At 41.6% G+C, this 19,640-nt stretch overlaps 1 protein-coding gene across 9 annotated transcripts in view; it reads left to right on the plus strand.

Moving 5' to 3' along the window:
* The window catches only part of adgrl2b.1 (adhesion G protein-coupled receptor L2b, tandem duplicate 1), a 137,935-nt gene that overhangs the window by 23,242 nt on the left and 95,053 nt on the right, over positions 1-19,640 (plus strand). For all 9 annotated transcript variants that reach the window (XM_089007797.1, XM_089007801.1, XM_089007799.1 and 6 more), the window contains exons 2-3: positions 9,928-10,141; positions 17,566-17,675. In XM_089007797.1, the coding sequence (XP_088863923.1) occupies positions 9,928-10,141; positions 17,566-17,675 (324 nt within the window). The remainder of the gene's footprint in view (positions 1-9,927; positions 10,142-17,565; positions 17,676-19,640) is intronic.

A 19,640-nucleotide genomic window follows, 5' to 3' on the forward strand; every position in this document is an offset into this window, starting at 1 on the left:
TTGTAACGGCTAAGAAGCTAACAGACATAGCTTTACTTAGTTTTGCAACTTTCAATTGCCAATTTAAAATCTCAAGAATGATTAATAGGAAATGAACACAAAACAAAAGTAATACACCATGTAAATCAGAGTCTAGACTTTGGGCTGCAAAATGACGAATGCTTTCCCTTTCAACGATTCACAGTTTTCTCAACAGCATTTCAATTAGGTAACGTCCCCTAAACATCACAGACGGCACTGCATCAAATGGACTGGATGGATCTGGAAATAGAAGCTTTCTATTTTGAAATCCTGCTATCGCAATCTAGAGTTCCTGATAGCAGTCGTCTGGGAAAGGGCGGGCGCAGCTGCGGCGATTGTGGTCTTGTCTGACACCGTCTTTAGAAACAATTTCCAACAAGACAGGCCCGGAGCGGACGGATTTAAGTGTCACTGGATACATGAGCAAAATGTCTGCCACTACTCTGTGAGTGTTTGACCACATTTCAATGCTTAAAATGAAATGGAAGATGTTGTTTTGTTGCTATGTGTAAACGTAGGTGTTGTTTTTTTTTGCCTCAAATCTCTGTGCTCATCTCACACCTTGCCACCAGGCACCATTCACATGTGGCAACCGGTCACGCATGGTAATGGTGTTGAATTCCTCTCAAAAATAGGACTTATCTGGAAATACAGCCTTCAATGACTGGTAAGTGTGAGGCTTCCACTTGAATCGGCCAAAATTTGAGAAAAACAACAGTCGGCAACTTTAATTATTTTGCGCATTTCATACACATGGTTACTAAAAGTATTTCACAAAAACACACTCATTTAAAATCAAGGGAACATTAAAAAAGTACAATAAAAAAAACGCTAATCCCACAATAGAAATGGGCTATTCATGGAGCTTTTCCAAGCAGAATATGAGAGATAGGACAAAAATTGGAACTCGTGAATATGCAAACAGTGCCGGTCAATTTTGAGCAAGCAGACATCCTGGCTTGTATAATTTGACAAAAAAAATGAGAAAACCAAAAATAAGAATTCAAGATTTTGATGTTTTATTTCATGTCATTGAAGGTGTTGTTCACATCCATCCATCCATTTTCCGTACCGCGTATTCTTCATCAGGGTCGCGGGGGGTGCTGGAGCCTATCCCAGCTGTCTTCGGTCACGAGGCGGGGGACACTCTGAATTGGTTGCCAGCCAATCGCAGGGCACACAAAGACAAACAACCACACGCTCTCACACCTTGTGACAATTTGGAGTGTTCAATCTGCCTGCCATATGCATGTTTTTGGAATGTGGGAGGAAACCGGAGGACCCGGGGAAAACCCACGCAGACCCGGGGAGAACATGCAAACTCCACACAGGGAGGCCACTGCGGGACGCGAATCGGCGACCTCTGCACTGTGAAGCCAGCGTGGTAACTCCTCGACTACCGGGCCACCGTGTTATTCACATAATACAAGTCATTTGGTTTGCATTTTGTTCTCTGAAAGTACCCAATGTCAACCAAAGCTGAATTTAAAAACACGGTGTCCATCACACCATGTTTTCCGTCCCGTATAGTGGCCCCCAACACACAAGTTGATGCATTAGCTCCTCCTGTTAACTATGGACTGGATCGCTGGTCTATGGCCTCCGACTTGAAAACAAAAGATATTTTGACATAGTACAGGAATGCGTCTGTGTTTTTTTTTTCTTTTGCTAGACTGTGAAATTGTATCATGAAACCTTGAAAAATCATGGAATGTGTTCACATTTTGAGTTGGTGCCACACACTTCAGTTGTTGCTACATTGTTCCACTACTATTAAGAATTTAATCAATTTGTACTACTTTACAAATTCCTATTGGAAATCTCCATTGCAAAAGGGAAAAAATGGACTCCCTGGCCGGTCCGGATATGGGATTATGGAGCTATTCCCAAACCGTTGGAAGCCAAGCTTGACTCTCAGATCTCCTCTTGGGCTCCCAGTATTTTTGTGAATCAAACAACATAAAAAGACAAACAATCTTCAAGTGCCCCCGCTGTGGCCTCGGCAGGGGCGCACTTATTTGACTAAAGGCTACACCCTCCTTTATACCAGCAAAAGAGTGTCTCCGTCAAAGGAACAAAGGGGGGCCAGACACAGGGGCGAGGGATGTAGCGAGTCCATTTGCATGCAGCTGTTTGCCGTTTCCAAGACTACAAAGGCCAATCAAAGGCAGCTTAATGGGGTTGACAAGCGTCAAGCAATGCCTCTGCGATCCATCCATGAAGCTTAAAAGGCTGTGACTCCACCCATGACTCCACCCTAGATGAAGTTCGAGATGATTGTGTAATCCAGTCCAAAGTGGCTATATGGCAATAGTTTGACATTTATTTTCTTATCATTTCACCTTCATGGGTTGGAAATCCCCCACAATGCTTGCGCGATATTTCTGGTGGGGCTATTGGAGCTGCCAAGCCATTTCCAATTTCAAAGGTTTTGATGGAAAACACAATATGTATTGGGAGGAATGATTTTAAAATGGGAATTATAGTCTGTCATCTGAAGAAATACACGGATGGGACGCGGTGGGGGGATGGGGGTCAGGGGCATTCCCTGAATGCAACATATTGAGAAGCGTTCCTGGGCCTGGCTTGGATCTCTGTCGAGCTCAATAGAAGGCTTAACGTGCAGGTCAGAGGGAGAAATCTGAAAACCTCCTTTGCACACAGTCACTCGCCAGTGACGTGCGGTGAGGTTCATGGATGGTGAGGCACTGATGTCATCACAGTCAGATTTACAAACATATGAACTCCAGAGAGTAGCTTATTCACCATTTGATTGGTAACAGTTCACGTGTTTTGTTTAAGATGTCATGTCATCATTCTTTATATACTGTATACGAACTGTAGCATAGAAAAAAAAAAGAATTAAAAAATGTTATTATCGTGTTACCTTTACTTATAAATGAAGTCCAAGTCTCTCTGTCTCAATGGAGATCACTGCCAGTGAAGCAAGTCATCCTTGATCAGTCCTGTTCCGACTGTATGTTTTCAGTCTTTTGTACTGAGAATGACCGCTCCACTGATGCTGAAGTAGCTGGAACAGTGAGCACGAGCTGGAGCAACTTTGTCGCTTGAGGAATAGTTTCAATGAGATCATTCTTGGCCAAAAAGCTGAGAAGCTGTCCAGGTGATTTCACCGTTTGTGAGCTATACAGTCCGGTGTTGATCTTCCTTTAATTATTATTTCCTGCTTCGATTGAAAGTTCAGTATAGAAAATTATTTCAATTTAGATATGTAATCCACCATTTTGAAAATAAGTCCAAGCAACACGAAAAAATGACTGGATGGTTGCACTAAACTTGCTAACTGTTTACTGTAGCTCGCTGTCACTAATTCTATTATTTTGCACCCGAGGAGTTGCAAGAAGAATCTCCGGAATCACCAGCGCCCCCTGTCATGAGGCAGGAGAACTGGGTGCCTCACCTATGCACACAGTTTTGATAAAAATATAATAAAATAAACACTGTACTGCAGTGTTTATAATGTACGGTGTCTGTACATTATATACAGCAGCTAAACTGCAGAAATTTACTTCATATACTAAAAGCTTTTGAACACTTTAATCGCGATATGCAGAGGGACAGCAATGCGGTCTCACTGCAGAGCAAGCCAGCACAGTTAGCATAGTGATTGCGCAATCCATGATGTGGCTCAGTATTTGAGCGATTTTGAAAATAAATACAAAAATGGTGAAGTTAAATGGAAAAGAACGTTAAAGTACAAATCACTAAATAAATATAACTGTTTAATGTATTTTGTCATTTGATATTTCCATGATGACAGGTGAGGCACAGCCTCTCCTGCCTCCCCTGGCTGCACGTCACTGTCACTCACTGACCAGAATGCCTGATAAGGCTACATGTCAACAGGGCCGCAAATAGGGATCACGGCCAATTATAGCCAAGGCAAAGTGGTTGTCAGATTAACAAAATGTTCTATATAAAGCGGTATTCGATTCCTTTACTGATCGTGCAAATTCATGCTAATCTGGCCGACAGATACGGCTTGACCGACTACTTTATTTTCAATTTTCCACCTCCTCACGAGGGGATTATGCTTTGGATGCTTTCCCATCGCGGTCATCTTGATAGCTTGTGACCTTTTGTCAGCTGCCGTCATCCAACATCTCCATAGTTGAGGTTGCAAACAAAATGGCAGATGAAAATATTTTCATACATCACTGCGATGCAGGAATTTTACACGTATCACCTTTTTTCAAAATGTCGGTGAACTGGAACACAGACAACCGGGAACCTGTGAGAACTTCACTTCACCATTACGTCTTCAACTAAAATTACGGCAGAGATGTGAAATCTCTTTCAAAGTCCTATTTTCAGATGAAAGCGATCCATACTCGTGCAGCGTGTTCGACCGGAAACAAATTCCTTGTGTGTTCTACATACTTGGCAATAAAAATGATTCTGATTCTGATACAATGGTCCAATGGAAAAGGAGAACATGCATTTTTACTGACATGTGAGCCTAAATATTCATCGCTTTGGGTGTCTGTGCTGCAAAATGTAATGAAATTTTATTTTGTCAAAGTCAAGGTTAAAGTCGGCTTCATTGTCAAACATGCTAATATGAATGACATACAGCACAGATGAAATTACCGTCCACTTGGACCCAGTGTGTGTTTGTGTTGTGTGTGTGTGTGTGTGTGTGTGTGTGTGTGTGTGTGTGTGTGTGTGTGTGTGTGTGTGTGTGTGTGTGTGTGTGTGTGTGTGTGTGTGTGTTTGCGTGTGTTTGCGTGTGTGTGTGTGTGTGTGTGTGTGTGTGTGTGTGTGTTTCAATCTTCTGGACTACTTGATTTATCTGTCTGACTGTTTCAATGCTGCTGTTTTTGGTAACAAATAGGCTTGGCAGTTCACCATCGAGCGTCCACAGAAGAACAACAGCTGATATGAACTGAGTCCGAATCCTTTGCTTTAGTTGACAGCGAACCACAGAACTTGTGAAGGTCATATGGGGAGTGTGTGTCACATGTGAAAGCATGCTACATTCAAATAAACATAAAGTTAAAATATGTTTAGCAGTTAGTTGATAAAGCCCACCGAAGCAGTATTCCAGCGCTTTTTTTTCCAACTCGCTGTTGAAGTAAAAAAAAAAATAAAAAAATAAAAATACACAATTTAGCTGTGCATTAGCTAGCAGCTGGTGCGATCCATGCATATGGAATTGAAATTGGTACAAAATAACATCCTGGATTCAGCCGTTGGCTCGTCTATGGTGAGGCATCCTGCAGTATAAAGTAATTATTTTCAACTGAAAAGGAAAAGCCTGTTGTAGGTTGACACGTCTGTGTGTACATTCAATTAATATGAGGTTTGGACAACATATACCGTATAGTCCACTCCATTTACCAATTAACTGAATTTGACATTGATTTTTTTTTTTTGGCACACAGATGTATTTTTCTCTGGTTAAATACTAAATACGTTGTGAACATGGTTTTTGGGTGCTAGACCGAGCTCTAAAACCAGGATCTCAAAGAGCAGCAAGAGTGTGTGAATGTTTGTGTATGGCTCCAATGTTGATGTTATGGTGGGTAAACTGTTGCAATGACATGACCAGTGATGCGCCTTCCATTTTAATGGTCATAAATATTCTTTTTCTTGCCAGGAAACTCAACATGTCCCTAATTTTGCCAATTTCTTTGAACGAACCCTGAACAAAAATACATTTGCTCGGTGCACACACACTCGCAAACCTGCCCGGCTCAATGAGATACGGGTATAATGGTTGTACAGGTCAGTTGTAGCTTCCACCATCAAGTGAAACAGCATTTGATTGTTCTGTCTCTCACTGTGCAATAGCACAGGTGTCAAAGTGAAGGACCAAGGGCCAAATCTGGCCTGCCACATTATTTTATTAGGCCCATGAAAGCAAATCAAGTATGCCAAGTTCCATGATGCCTGAACCAAAATTTTAATTTGTCGTATGTAAACCACAATGACAGTAATTATTCTTGACTTCTGATTTGAAAAGTAGTCATTCATCAATTTGTTGTGAGCTCTGTATGTAATATGTGGAGGGGATGAAACATTCAAATGGCTTCCCCAATTTCATAACGGCTCTCGAGAAGAAACCATAACTACAATGTGGCCGACGGGAAAAAATAGTTGGACACCCTTGTGCTACAGTTATTCATCAAGGTACATACAATAAATAAGCGCCTGACCAGTTTTATGTGATACAGCTGATTTCACATTTAACATGCTGAGTCACCGAAGATGCATTCTGTTAAAAGTGGTGTCCCCTAATTGAAATAATGTGAGAAAGAAAGCTTACCAGAAAAGGTATATGATCATGTTCATGTCAAAAGTAATTACTGTAGTTTTCGGCCAAAAATAATATCTTGAAAATGCAAAAATAAGATCTGTTGAAAACTTGACCCTCAATGCAGTCTTCTGTGCTGTCAAATCAGTTACTACTCAAGTTCAGGTCAGTCATTAATGAAACAGAGATGAGGGAGGATCAATTTGTCCTTTCGATGGCGAGTACCCTCCCCGTAATTGATGCAGCATTAGCTTCTGACCAGAATGATCCACGTGGGTGGGTGAGGACGGAAAGGGGCCGCTGAGCTAATCAATAGCCGTGCCTCCGTTGAAGACGATGTTGCCAACTTGCCTGAGGTGCTTTGATGGATGTGTCGAATCGGGAGTGGTCAGTCCCAAGAAACGAGGTCACAAAAGAAAACAATGTTCCCTCGTGCCTTTCGAATTTTAGTGAAATGCATTCCTTCCCTGGCTGCTGTGATAAACCCGTCAGGCCCTCCGTGACGAATGGCAGGCGTGGTGATCATTAGTGTTGGCGGTTAAGCCGATCACTCCACTCTGTGTTTTATCAGCCGCCATCCCGCCCGGGTTCTGCGGACGCTGTGGATAATTGTGGTTGTTATTGGAATAGATGGACTGACCCCGTCGCTCCGCACGTACTGTGGTAATACCTAATGAGGTGATAAACAGTGAAGCTAAGCAAAAATCCACTCGCATTGAGACACATCATTTTATTTTTAAAGAAAGAGCCATTGCCTAGGGAGTGATGATTTGTTGCTCATCTTTGGTCAGCGGTCGATTACATTTTCACGTGAAATTGGGCTTAAAACAAAATGAAAGGTTGTTGTGGTTGTTATTGTTGTGGAAAAATGTAGCCAAGTGGTCATTATCGAAACCCTCTATATGAACACATGAAAGAAAAGTCATCATCTTTCCTCGCACCCAAGCACCTCGTTTACAACTTTGTGACAAGAAATGGTGGGTGGGTTCTGCTCATATTGAGTTCAAATGGCGTGTGTCAACTGCGGTGTTACCTTCACTTCTGAACATTTTATCCTTGGAGTTGCGTTTCTCATTCATCTCATTTCACTGGCTTAGATTTTTATATTGGTCATAAGGATTCCAGTTATTTTCTGTCATTGATTTGTCAAGGTCGTTTTTCAGCTAGTAAATTCAGAATTTTGCAAACCACTAGATGAGCAGGTCCGTGTAAATGGTGGCAATTCATTATTTAAGATGAGTGATCAGCAAAACTTGTCTGTTTGTTTCTTTCAATTATGCTCAAAATGAACGAGCCAGTGATGGCCAAGCAGGCATGTCATAACTAATCAGAATCAGAAAGCCTTTAATAGTACTACAATGGGGAAATTTCTGTTGATTGACATGTTGATTGACATGTTTTTGACATGTTGAGTCATGTGTGTCTTAACTTCCATGACAGTGGCTCAGTCGAACCCCTGAGACTGTATTCACCGAAGCCTTAGGGTTCAATCAAACCAAGGCTAAGAACCACTGATTCAAAGCATTCAATTTACCTGCTGTGCATGTTTTTGAATATCGGAGAAAACCTTAATATCTGGAGAAAACTCACATAGGACAGGGGAAACTCCAAATGGGAAGGTCGGGCAGGGCAAGATTCAACCCCATTACATCTGCATTGTGAGGACGACAAGCTAAGCTGTAAATTAAATGTATTATTATTATTATTATTATTATTATTATTATTATTAACCAGTTCCCCCTGTGCTGATATGTAGGGACAGAATATTATACACACACACACACACACGCGCACACACACACACACACACACACACACGCACGCACACACACACACACACACACACACACACACACACACACACACACACACACACACACACACACACACACACGCACACATTGTTCTTGACTTATATCTTCACTATTTTCTCAATTGACTACTTCCTCCCTTTTTAGTCAGAAATTCACAGTAAAATATAACCTATAATATACTGCCGCTTCCGAGATGGAAACGATAAGAAAAACAACGTCTCTTCTTTCTTTTGGTAGGTTTGACTGCTTTTACTCTCCCGGAACACAGTATTCTGTGTCTTGAAAAATGCCTCAAAATGTTCTTAAAGAGCTAGCAAAATGGGGAAGTTAGTTTAAAAATGGCTGGCAGTTAAACACACCATCTCCGCAAAATGTAATATCGTCTTCAACACTCTGTGACCCTCATAAGGGTGTCACTGTTCAGATAATGGATGAATCTTTAACATTGTGTAGTTGTAGCCTCGGGTTCAACAAAAAAAATGGGTCCTGCTGTTTTGATGAGCAACAGAGTCAGCAAATGGATTCAGTAGTTATCGCTGCAAAGCGAGATGTTTCCGAATGAGGTGATGAGCAGCGGAACCAAGTAAAATCTACTCTCCTTTGTGTTAAGAAATATTGGCTTCCTTTCATGATGATCATACTCTTTGTCGTCTCTCCAGCCTTCACAGTATATTTCGCAGACGTGTGATTTCTCTGTGATTTTGTCACATAGACAGACGGAATTCCGTCTGGCCTTTATGAGAGGAATTTCAAGTTGGAATCACTTGGAAACTTTGAGCGTTTCAAGCAACGCTAATTGCGTCGGGCTGCCACTGTCAAAAGTGTGAGGGTAATTAGAGTGAGGGGGCAAAATGAACCCGGGGTGGTAAGTGTTGCTGCGTGACAAAGCTCCGGTTGGCCAATGGGGCTGTGCAAAAGGTAGCAGACTGAAGGAAGGGGCTAATTAGGAGCGAGAAAATACTGACGCCGGCTGCCCCCTCGGGGGGCCACAATTGCAGCAAACAGCGACGATTATTGACAGTTCATGCTGCTTTCTGCTTGCACTCCGTAAATGGAACACATTTACATGTTCTACTTAGACTCTATCTAATTGTCTTTTTTTAATTCTTCCTAGAGTTGCAGACAGCTGCATTTAAAAAATAAAACAACTTTGGATCATTTCAACCCCAGATGAGATTTGCTGTTCCTTTTTTTTTCCCTTCATGTCTTTTCTTCTCCCCGTCCATAGACCAGTCTCTCTTTGTGAAATGGTGTTTTATTATTCAGACAAGAGAATACTTGGTAATAGCCTATTTCACTCTAATGTCCTGGAAGGAGGGTCATTTTTGCAATGAAAAAACTGATTTTCTCCCCCGCTTAGTGCACTCATTTGGCCACACTCATATCCTTTGCTTTTTCATGTATGGATTTTTTTCATTGCGTGGAATCCACATTCACTTGACAACTCTGTTTACAAAATGCAAACAAACAAACAAACAAACAAAATGAAGATTTTATTTTATTCTAGTCTTTTCACATCTTGCAAACAAAAATAAAACAAACACTGACGTTTGAAGTCCCAGGCTAGCTCTGTGAAGGGATGCCATCTTGATGCACTTCTATTTAGTCTACATTTTATGGAGTTGCCGTTTGCCTCCGGCGCCTGATTCCACCAACAAATAAATTGTTCTTTCGATTTGCAATGACTTAATTGTCGCGGGTAAGCACTGGACGCCTGACGCGTATTTATTTTATCTCTCTTTCTAACCACACGGGTTGAGGTTTGCACGGAAGCCAAGGTTGTAAAAAAATGTTTGTTTTTATGTTTCCTCTCAGGGTTCAGCCGCGCAGCCCTGCCCTTCGGCCTCGTTCGGCGTGAGCTCTCGTGCGAGGGCTACGCCATCGACCTACGCTGCCCCGGCAGTGATGTCATCATGATCGAGACTGCCAACTACGGGCGGACCGATGACAAGATCTGCGACGCTGACCCGTTCCAGATGGAGAACGTTAACTGCTACCTCCCTGACGCCTACAAGATAACATCACAAAGGTGTGTGAGAGGAGATGGTTGAAGTGTGACATGAGACACATGAAAAAAATAGAGCGGACATTTTTATTCCACATAACACAACATCACATAACATAACATCTACAAGTTGGACAGGAGATTTTGAATTTTGAAGTTGTCTGTGTTGTCTTTCCGTGTTAAGAATAAATCCGGTAATTGATGTTAACATTTTTTCACAAACAAAAAAAACTATATGAAGGCAGAAAAGTATGATTCCTGTTACCTTCCTGTATTCCTGTATCTTTCCTGTTACCAGTGCATAAAGCAAAGTCGGTCAAAACCACCTTTGACCTCTTCAATGTCTAACAACTGGGCCTCTGAGCCTCACAAATATCAGGCTACGGGAAAGTTCCCGAAGTGGCTAAATTCTGATGTGTCATGGTGGGTTCCAAAAAAAAAAAAAAAAAAAAAAACACTGTATCTGAGACCTTTCGGTGAGAATGAGGCATCTTCCAAATGTGCATGATAATCTGATCCGTAACATAATACAAACACAGCATCAACAAAAGCAGATTGGAAATGCCCCATCAAGTTGAGCAAACAAGCGAACACACACACAAAAAGTCTGCTAATTATCACACACTTTTTTACTCTTATTTGGCATATGTTCTCACTTTCTTGCTCGCAGATTTCAGAGGAGAGTAGGCCTGCTTTGTTCTAGCAGTTTATCACTCCCAGTTGGAGTTGGCTGTAAAACTTCAACCTTTGAGATATAAACACCAAAATGTTCAACCAAAGCTAAATTGGGGTAGCAAAAATGTACATTGCCATTCCGTAATTCTTTAACACACACGTCGCAGCAACACTGACAAATAGCACATCCAAAAGTCTCACAGGCATCTGGTTTCGATGCTCTGTCAGAATATTGAAAATTAAAATGGCAAAATGTGATAACATATTAGAAGTACGGGGTCTTGTTCTTGCACTTCATCACATGGCACCTCTGTCTCTAGTGCTTGTTGCTGAACCATGTGGCACTCTAAATTCAGAATGAATAAGGGTCAACCCTTAAAATGTGAAATGTAGTGGGTAACACATTGCATTGTGTCAAGATGTTGTTTGTTCACGCGTCAACATCCATTCGTCAGCAGAAACATGTCAGTTGTACGTCAGTTGAAATGTGCAGAAAAAATAGACAGTAGGCGATGACCTTTTGGAGTCGGGCACTTGCACCCATAGTGTGGTTCCAGCTTTCAGTTGTACACATTGTTGTTATACATTCATTCATTTTCCAAACCGCTTCATCCCCACGAGGGTCGTAGAGGGTACTGGAGCCTTTCCCAGCTGCCTTTGGGCACTAGGCAGGGGACACCCTGAACCGATTGCCAGTCAATTACAGGGAACTATGAAAACGAACAATCATTGGCGCTCACACACCCACTTAGGCACACTTTTGAGCGTTCAATCAATCTGGCATGCATGTTTTTGGGAGGGGGAAAGGAGGACCCGGAGAAAAACTAACCAGACACGGAAGAACATGCAAACTCAATACAGGTAGGCCAGTGATGGAATTGAACCTGATACCTCTGCAGTGTGAAGTTGATGTGTTAACCACTCGACTACCGGCTCCCCCCACATTAGCAGTTTATGAAGATCACAGTGAAATTCTTTCCCCACCAAAATTGATCGGATGAATTGTTGACAGGGAGAAATTGACGTCCCCTTTGCAGCATGCTGCCACCGCCGTTCGAGTTATTTAAATTAGTGAAACTCCCACAGACTGTGACTCACACAAAAGCCTCATAATTCCACCATCTGTGGTGGCAAGCATGCTTTGTTCAAACACTTGTACCGCATTGAAGTGGCTGTGCCTCAGGTAGCAGGCATTGCTCATCACGGCGCCTTTCATCTCGCTTAGCCTCTCACAGGATGCTGCCTCGCTGTCAAGCGGCAGCCGCAGCGGCAACACTTCACTGTGCTCGCCCCCCCAAGAGGTGTGTATATTTTTGAAGGCCAGCGGATGAACTATTCATAAATAGTAACCAGAAAAGTTCGACTTGCACGCACCGATCTTTGTCCTCTTCAGCTCGCCTTGCGCTATCTCCGACTTTTATTCATGATATTGGGAATAGAACCGAGCCCCACGGTTTTCACCCTGTCCTTCTAAATTTACATCCCGAGTTACTGCTTCTGACAGCGTCTGCAACCTGGGGTCGGCCATGGCCGGTCATGCCACACACCTCATCTGTCGATGAGTTAAACTCTCGGCTGTGCTTCAAAACAATCTCCCTGACAAAATCTCCCTGGGGAACGTGTGAGCGACAGCAAGAAGCTCCGATCGACATTTATTGTGACGATTGAGATCATCGGGATCAGAGGGAGTGGCCGTAATCACGACTGATGCGATGACAGCCCAAAAAAGCTTTGCTTGACTTTAATCAGTCTTTCTCTGAGCTAATGTGGAAGCACACACATTTTCGTTTTTTTTCCCATAAAAACAAAATACATTGTGATTATTTATGTGGCGTTACCAACACAATCATACGAACAAATGCATAGACTACGAACAATTGTAGGAAGTGATCAAACATGGGTGGTCACTTATATACCGGTAGTGCCTTTCTGCCTTTGGTACGCAATGCAATTTACACAGTTTCCTCATTTACCCACTGATAATGCAGTATCGGGATCAAGTGGAAGGTTCAATATCTTGCTCAAGGACACTTCAACAAGGTCGCAATGGCTGAGGAATAAACCTGTTAAGGTAAAAGACCACTCACGGAGTTTGCAGTTCTTATGCCGCAACCGAGAGACGAACTTGCATAGCCCTAACATAAAATAAGCCTAATGCAGGAACAATGTAGATGTATTCAAACTTTTCACGGAGAGCGCTTACGACAATGGACACACTACAATATTAACAGTACACAGGGTCCACGAAAATGAATTGGATTGAGTCACAAAAAACAATGGGATTATTTATTTATTTTTGCAAAAGAACAATGAGTAACTCACTTGAGTTTATTTCGTCACTTCTTTCAGACCCTACGTAATGTTCGACCTGTCCAGCCTGCATGTGTCTTGTTATGTCCTCCTTTTCATCAGTCAGATGTTGAATTGCTCTCCACTACTCCCCGTTGTATTTTTTTTTGCCAGTCAATATTGCTATGATGCCACCTCAGCGACACAAACAAATGCAAGCGGGGCTCAAGAATGAGCATTGCCTCTCAAGGACTAAACAAACAAAAGTATCCAGAAACACTTCTTAGTTCAAAGTCAAACCGTTTTGACTTAGTCTTTTGTGCACTGGGAACAGAAAGAGCTTTAAATTGTTTAATATATGGAATAATAAATAGATGAAAGGAAGCATCCCTTTACTTTTGTCCTTTTTGCTGTGGCCTGGTACTAAAATGATCCACAAAACCAAATAATGCCAGCATGTGTGTGTGTGAATGTTTGTGCCCGCTCGCATGCGTTTTATAATACTGTCTGGTATTTGCCACCTCTTCTTTGACCCACTCATAAAGCAGTAGAATAAATCCTCCCCTGTGTGGTCAGAGGTGCAAAAGGACAGCAGAGATTGGAAATGTGTGTTTTTTTTCTCCACCATGAGAATGAGCTCAAGCGCAATAGAGCTGCAATCACATGCAACAGCAGCCAAGACGGAAGACCTAAAGAGTGAACAGTTTTTGATGTCTTGAAAAGCGCAATAAATATTTCTTCAATAAGCAGGCATACCGTATAACACTGCCACAGATATTACAAGAAAAAAAAAGCTGAAAGCTGTACTTATAGAAAGCAGTTGATAATAACGGTATATTCCCCATTGTATAGCTCAACATCCAATGTTTTGTCTGCCTTTTAAGTTGTGCTGAGGATTTATCGAAGTGGCCATAGAATGGAGTACAGTGCATCAAATTCCAAAGCACATAAGTAGACTTCTAACCTTCCAAACGATCATTTCAACAAGCTTAAGCACGTCGAAATGGATTGAGAACGTTCCAATACACTCCAGAGGGGTCTCTGAAGTCAAAAACTCTAGTATGTTACATCGCAAGCTCTTTCTTGAATGATTCTTCTGTGATAGCATAATCCATCACGCATCCTGGCTACTGACGTTTTAGCGTTGACAATATGATGAACTGATATCAATGGAAGGCACAGAGGACTTGGCAGTAGCAGGTGCTAATGTAGCGAGCCTGACATCAAAAAACATTTATGAATTGTTTAGTCACTCAATGCACTGCCCCACCACTTCCTTCAAAACAAACCATCAAACAAACAAAAAACGCTTAACAACGTCAGCATGTTGCAACTTTGTGTGTTGTAATTGGGAAACTTTGGAGGAATAATAATGCCCAGACTGTGAACGAGGAGTGCAGCTCAAAAGCATCTGTGGCCATTGTACTTTATACTATTACCTAACTGTTCGCTCACAGGCACAGTTTCAGAAAAAAACAAGTAAATATGTATGTTCTGTTGTAATTGTATAATTTCGCACTTGAATGGTGGCCTGGTGCGATCACATTGCAAAAAAGTCAATTTTCCAGAATACACTCCTCACAAAAACTTGGAGACATCTGGCTTTTGGGTAAAAAAAATCAGTATGAGTCTCAAACGTGTTTGACTGATATTTTTTTCTTGATAAAGCTTCTCCCACAATGGCCTGAATGTCAAAATTCACAGGCGTTTTAACAGCCTGATACATGTATTTACACGGCCTTCATCAATTATGCCGGTCACCTTTGAGATCAAGCTACCTCCTAAAAGTTGATTCATGGCATCTTAGCATTCATTCCAAGGGGTCAAGATAAGATTTTCTCAAATTACTGAACTCAGATCACTGAACCGTAATTTCATTAAGTTGGCCCGGAGAGACTGACAGAGTCACATAGAGGTGCAGAAGTACACGTCCTTGAAAATTAGAAACGAGAACAAGCAAACCTTTGTTAAGAATTTTGGTGTTTAACATCTGATGAGTGAACAACAAGTTGTTCAAAACACGGAATGGTTGTACATGTCCAATCAACAGTTAACCAACAGAAGGTCATATAAACCTGCATTACATTTGACGGTCATCCTGACATTTTCTTGGAGAGCCAAATATCATTTTTTGATTAGTGTATCCCTTTAGTGGAGTGGTTGACACGCCGGCTTCACTGCAGAGGTCGTGAGTTCAAGACTTGTCTGGCCTCCCTCTGTGGGGTTTGCATGTTCTCCCAGGGCGCGCGTGGGGTTTCTCCGGGTCCTCCGGTTTCTTCCTACATTCCAAAAACATACATGGCAGGCTGATTGAACACTCCAATTTTGACCTAGGTGTGAGTGTGAGAGTGAATGTTTGATTGTCTCTGTGCTGGCTGGCATCCCATTCAGGGTGTCCCCCGCCTCGTGGCGGAAGACGGCCTGGATAGGCTCCAGCACCCCCTGTGACCCAAATGAGGATAAAGTGGTCTGAAAAATGGATGGATGGATGGATGGATGGATGGATCCCTTTCTTGCAAAACTAGTGTGTTTGAAAGTAGTCCTTGGCTTTTATATGCATCCAAAAGAATTCATGAAATTTTCAATTCAAAAAATTCATGATACCTCTTAAATGACTCATGGCTCTTTTAAACATCACTTCCAGTGTTTAAATGTATGAACAGCATGCGTGACCATGACAGCGACTGACCTTGTGAAATATTCATCACTGCCTTACAATTTTTTCCTAGTGTATGCGCCTCAGTTCGACTTGCCCGCATGATCTCCAGTGCCATCCCTCTGCCTCAAATGAACTCGTTTGAAGTGCAAACGTCGTCCCCATCTCCACTCCTTTTGTTCCAACTCCCTCTGCCTCTTAACTTGAACTTTACTTGCACCCAGAAACATTTGAAAAAAAGAGGCACACTTTTGCAATTAGCGCTGTTGCTGATTTTCCCCCCCATTGATGTGTTTTCTGCACACAAGCTGGGGGAGCGTCTCTACGCTCTTGTCTGTCTGTTGTTACATGTCACAGCCACCTACCGTGTGATGCTTTAACGAATGTCTTTCCTCTCCATAGATGCAGATGTTTCAGGAAATACCACCGCTCATACCTGATGTGCCTTACTCTGCTGTTTTTATATCTATGCATTTATGCACCCGACAGTCCTTCTGCAGTGCTGCCTCCAAGTTTGACAGTGACATCAGTCATTGTCATAACATATTTACAATCATTTAAATATAAGTACAGTATGTTGAATAATTATATCTGCGTGTAACGTAATGAAACAATTGATTGCGCTGAATATTCCACAATTGCAGATGGCTGGGCTACTCATGATGATCTCCAGTTATCATAACACCGAGACACTTCCTAATTTATGTAGTCTACTAGCATTTAGCTAGCGGTTTGCACGAGAAGCTAACACAGTAGTCCACATAATTACTGTGTACTTCTTCATGTCAAACATCAACAAAGTCATTTGTTTGAAAACATACAGTTTGATAGCATAGAGATTGCCAACAAAACAGACCTATCGAAATAAAATTTGTAGTGGAGTGAAACATTGCAGTCTGGGGATCATCTCTCAATATCATTTCTTCTTCTAGTACCATCATCTCTTCAGAAAAAATAATTTGGCAGACAGTTAGCTGCCTGGCATAATGAGCTAATTGTTACGAGAAGTCTTTCTTGTTAATCACCATCAAACAGATGGACTGAAATGCATGACAGCAGTCACATAAAATTCGAGTTAGAGTTCTTTGTTCACAAAAACTCCTCAATTGGAGAGAACCAAACCTGCGGATAAAAAGTTTGGCAGAAAGTGCGCTAGCTAACAGCTATTACGTTATGCAGCAGTCAAAAACTTTACTCCTTGTTGAACACCAACACATAGACTCAGTCAAATGTACGACAGCAGTCACAGAAACTCTACAGGTAATTAAAGAGTGTTTTGTTAAAGCAAAACTGTGTGGTGCTCGGGAATAAAACTTTCAGGAGAAAAAAAGGAAGGCGGAAACCTTAGCTACTGGGCATTGGGAAAGGTAACACAGCAATCCTAACTCAAGTGTTCCTTCTCGGTGAACATCAACAAACAGATTGACTCAAATATAAGACACGACTCAGAGAACATCACCCCACGGAATCGTTTGTTTCCACAAAACTTTTCAGCACTAGGGAACAAAGCTTTCGGGGGGAAAAAATGTTTGAAAGAAGGCTACCCAGCTTAGTGCAAGAGCTTCCCCCTTCTCACCCAACATCACCAAAGACTCAAATGCTCAGCACCACCCACACAAAATCTAAATCAGATCAAGTCTTTTGTTTACAAAAAGTTACCATCTGAAAATCCTGGCAGATTCTAGTCAACTTTTAGGGTACGAAAATTTGGAGGTAGTACTGCACACCACCCTAATGATGAGCTAATGCCGCTCACAACCACCGCCTATGCCTACTAAGCTCTCTGGGGTGATGACATATGTGGTCAATCTTGTCTTATTCCTTCTAGGTGCAACAATCGTACGCAGTGTGTGGTTGTCACTGGCTCCGATGTCTTTCCCGATCCATGCCCTGGCACCTACAAGTACTTAGAGGTCCAGTATGAGTGTGTTCCCTATAGTAAGTATCACCACCACGTTGAATGATGCTGTGAATTTTGTCGTTGTTGCTGTGTGTGATTTTTATTTTTATTTTTTACACTACATGCTTATCACAAAGCATGCTGTTTTAATGTGTGTCAGGGCGCCAACGTGTCAAGCTGCACAGCACTGATGTAATGTTATGGTAATTTTTGGCAATGGCACGCCAAGGGATACGTGTGGCAAAATGTATTAAATCGTGGGGGTAGAGGGATCAATCAGCTTGTTTAACTGGTGGCATATTTAATGTAATTTAATTTTAAATTTAAACTGTTACTTTCCGGTGGGTTGAGATACTGAACTGTAAGTATAGGTGAACTCATGTTAGTTTTACAAGTATGACATTCTCACTAGAATTCCTACAAATTGTTTACTGCCATATGGAATTTAACAGAGGCATTCAAATCTGTGTTTTATGCTGCCAATTCCAATACCATTCATCCATGAGTGAAATATGCCTATCTCGATAACAGTGCCAATCCCATGAACCAGTGACACATTTTTTTCTTCAAATTTTAGAGCTGCTCACTATCATTTCAATCATTGATGATTAAAAAAACAAAACATTAAATGAAATATTTGATCCTTTTATTCCGCAAAATTAGGACATTATTTCAAAGTGATGGCCTAGAAAGTGTGCAGCCCCATTTTAGGATTCAGTTACTGGTTTGGCCTTTAACGTGCAGTGTTAAAGGCTCTCCTACACAAACATTTTCTTGACAATATGCTCTCCATTGCCATGCCTCCATTCATCCAAACGTTGATTCTGATATATAAAATCTATTTGTGAAATAGGAGTGAAGCAGCAAAAGGCAGTTTTTTTTAATCCATCACAGGCGAGGGCCATTTTGGCATTTCTTTTTTTTTGACGACTGAATGAAAATGAATGAAATTGCAGATACTCAGAGCTCAGGGAGCAACGAATTATGGTTCTGCGTCAGAAAACAGAAAGCCTTGTTTCAACCAGAGGGGACCACATAGAACATACATAGAATGTAAAGAACATTAGGCGTCGACTTTGCCTTTCCTGACACTACATAGCACACATTTTTTTCGTACATTTTGTAATTATAATTATGTATTTGTTCTGTCAATATATCTCACTGAAAACATACATACATTTTTAATGAATGCTATGTTGAAAAAGAAAAATAAATTCTCCCTGGCAGGATTTGTATTGCTTTATTCTTGCCATTACTTTAAGAATACATTACTACCAAGCAAATATCAACTGTGTTGTCTCAGAAGAGAAAATAATAGATATTTCCGAACCTCTATGAATAAAATGACACGATCTATTTCGGATGCCGTTTGTATTTTGCGGGACTTTCGACTTAAATGCAACTGGTGAATTCCCTTCAGTTGCTGTTTGAGTTCTAATTGACATCTGCGTTTACGACGAACGCAAAACCCTCTTGAGCGCTTGTTTGAAACAAGTTTATTAGAGCATAGCCGACATTCTTGTGCACTCCTGTGAAAGTGCTTAGCGTTGATGAATCGTAAACACTTGCAAGAAATATTCCTTTTTTCTGCGTGTGCGCGTTCCCTTTCTTTCAAACAGACCACCCTTTAACCTCCTGCCACTAACCTCCTCTGCTGTCTAACCTGCAATTTTTCACACAGCCTTTTCTCCGCCCAGCAGCTAAGCTTTCTGTTATTATAATGTTGTCCCTGGTGGCCCCATTTTTCTTTTTCAAAGCTTGTGTCATTAGTGCCGTGCTTTTTTCAGATGCCGTGTATATAGTTGAATTGTTTAGCTTCTATCGGCAGTTTAGGACAGAAGGGAATATGTGCATGACTGTTCATTAACTAACGTCTTGTTGTTTCTTGTTTTTTTTCTTCTTCCCCCGCCTCCTCAGCTCATCTCCCCTTAAAAAGGAGCCCATGCGCAGTTCATGTCACGGTTGCGTCCTTTCGCGTCTAATTCTCTTCTTGTACTTGCCAG

Source organism: Hippocampus bargibanti, linkage group LG11 (genome assembly GCF_051943395.1).
Source record: "Hippocampus bargibanti isolate YZ-2025 linkage group LG11, ASM5194339v1, whole genome shotgun sequence".
NCBI lineage: Eukaryota > Metazoa > Chordata > Actinopteri > Syngnathiformes > Syngnathidae > Hippocampus > Hippocampus bargibanti.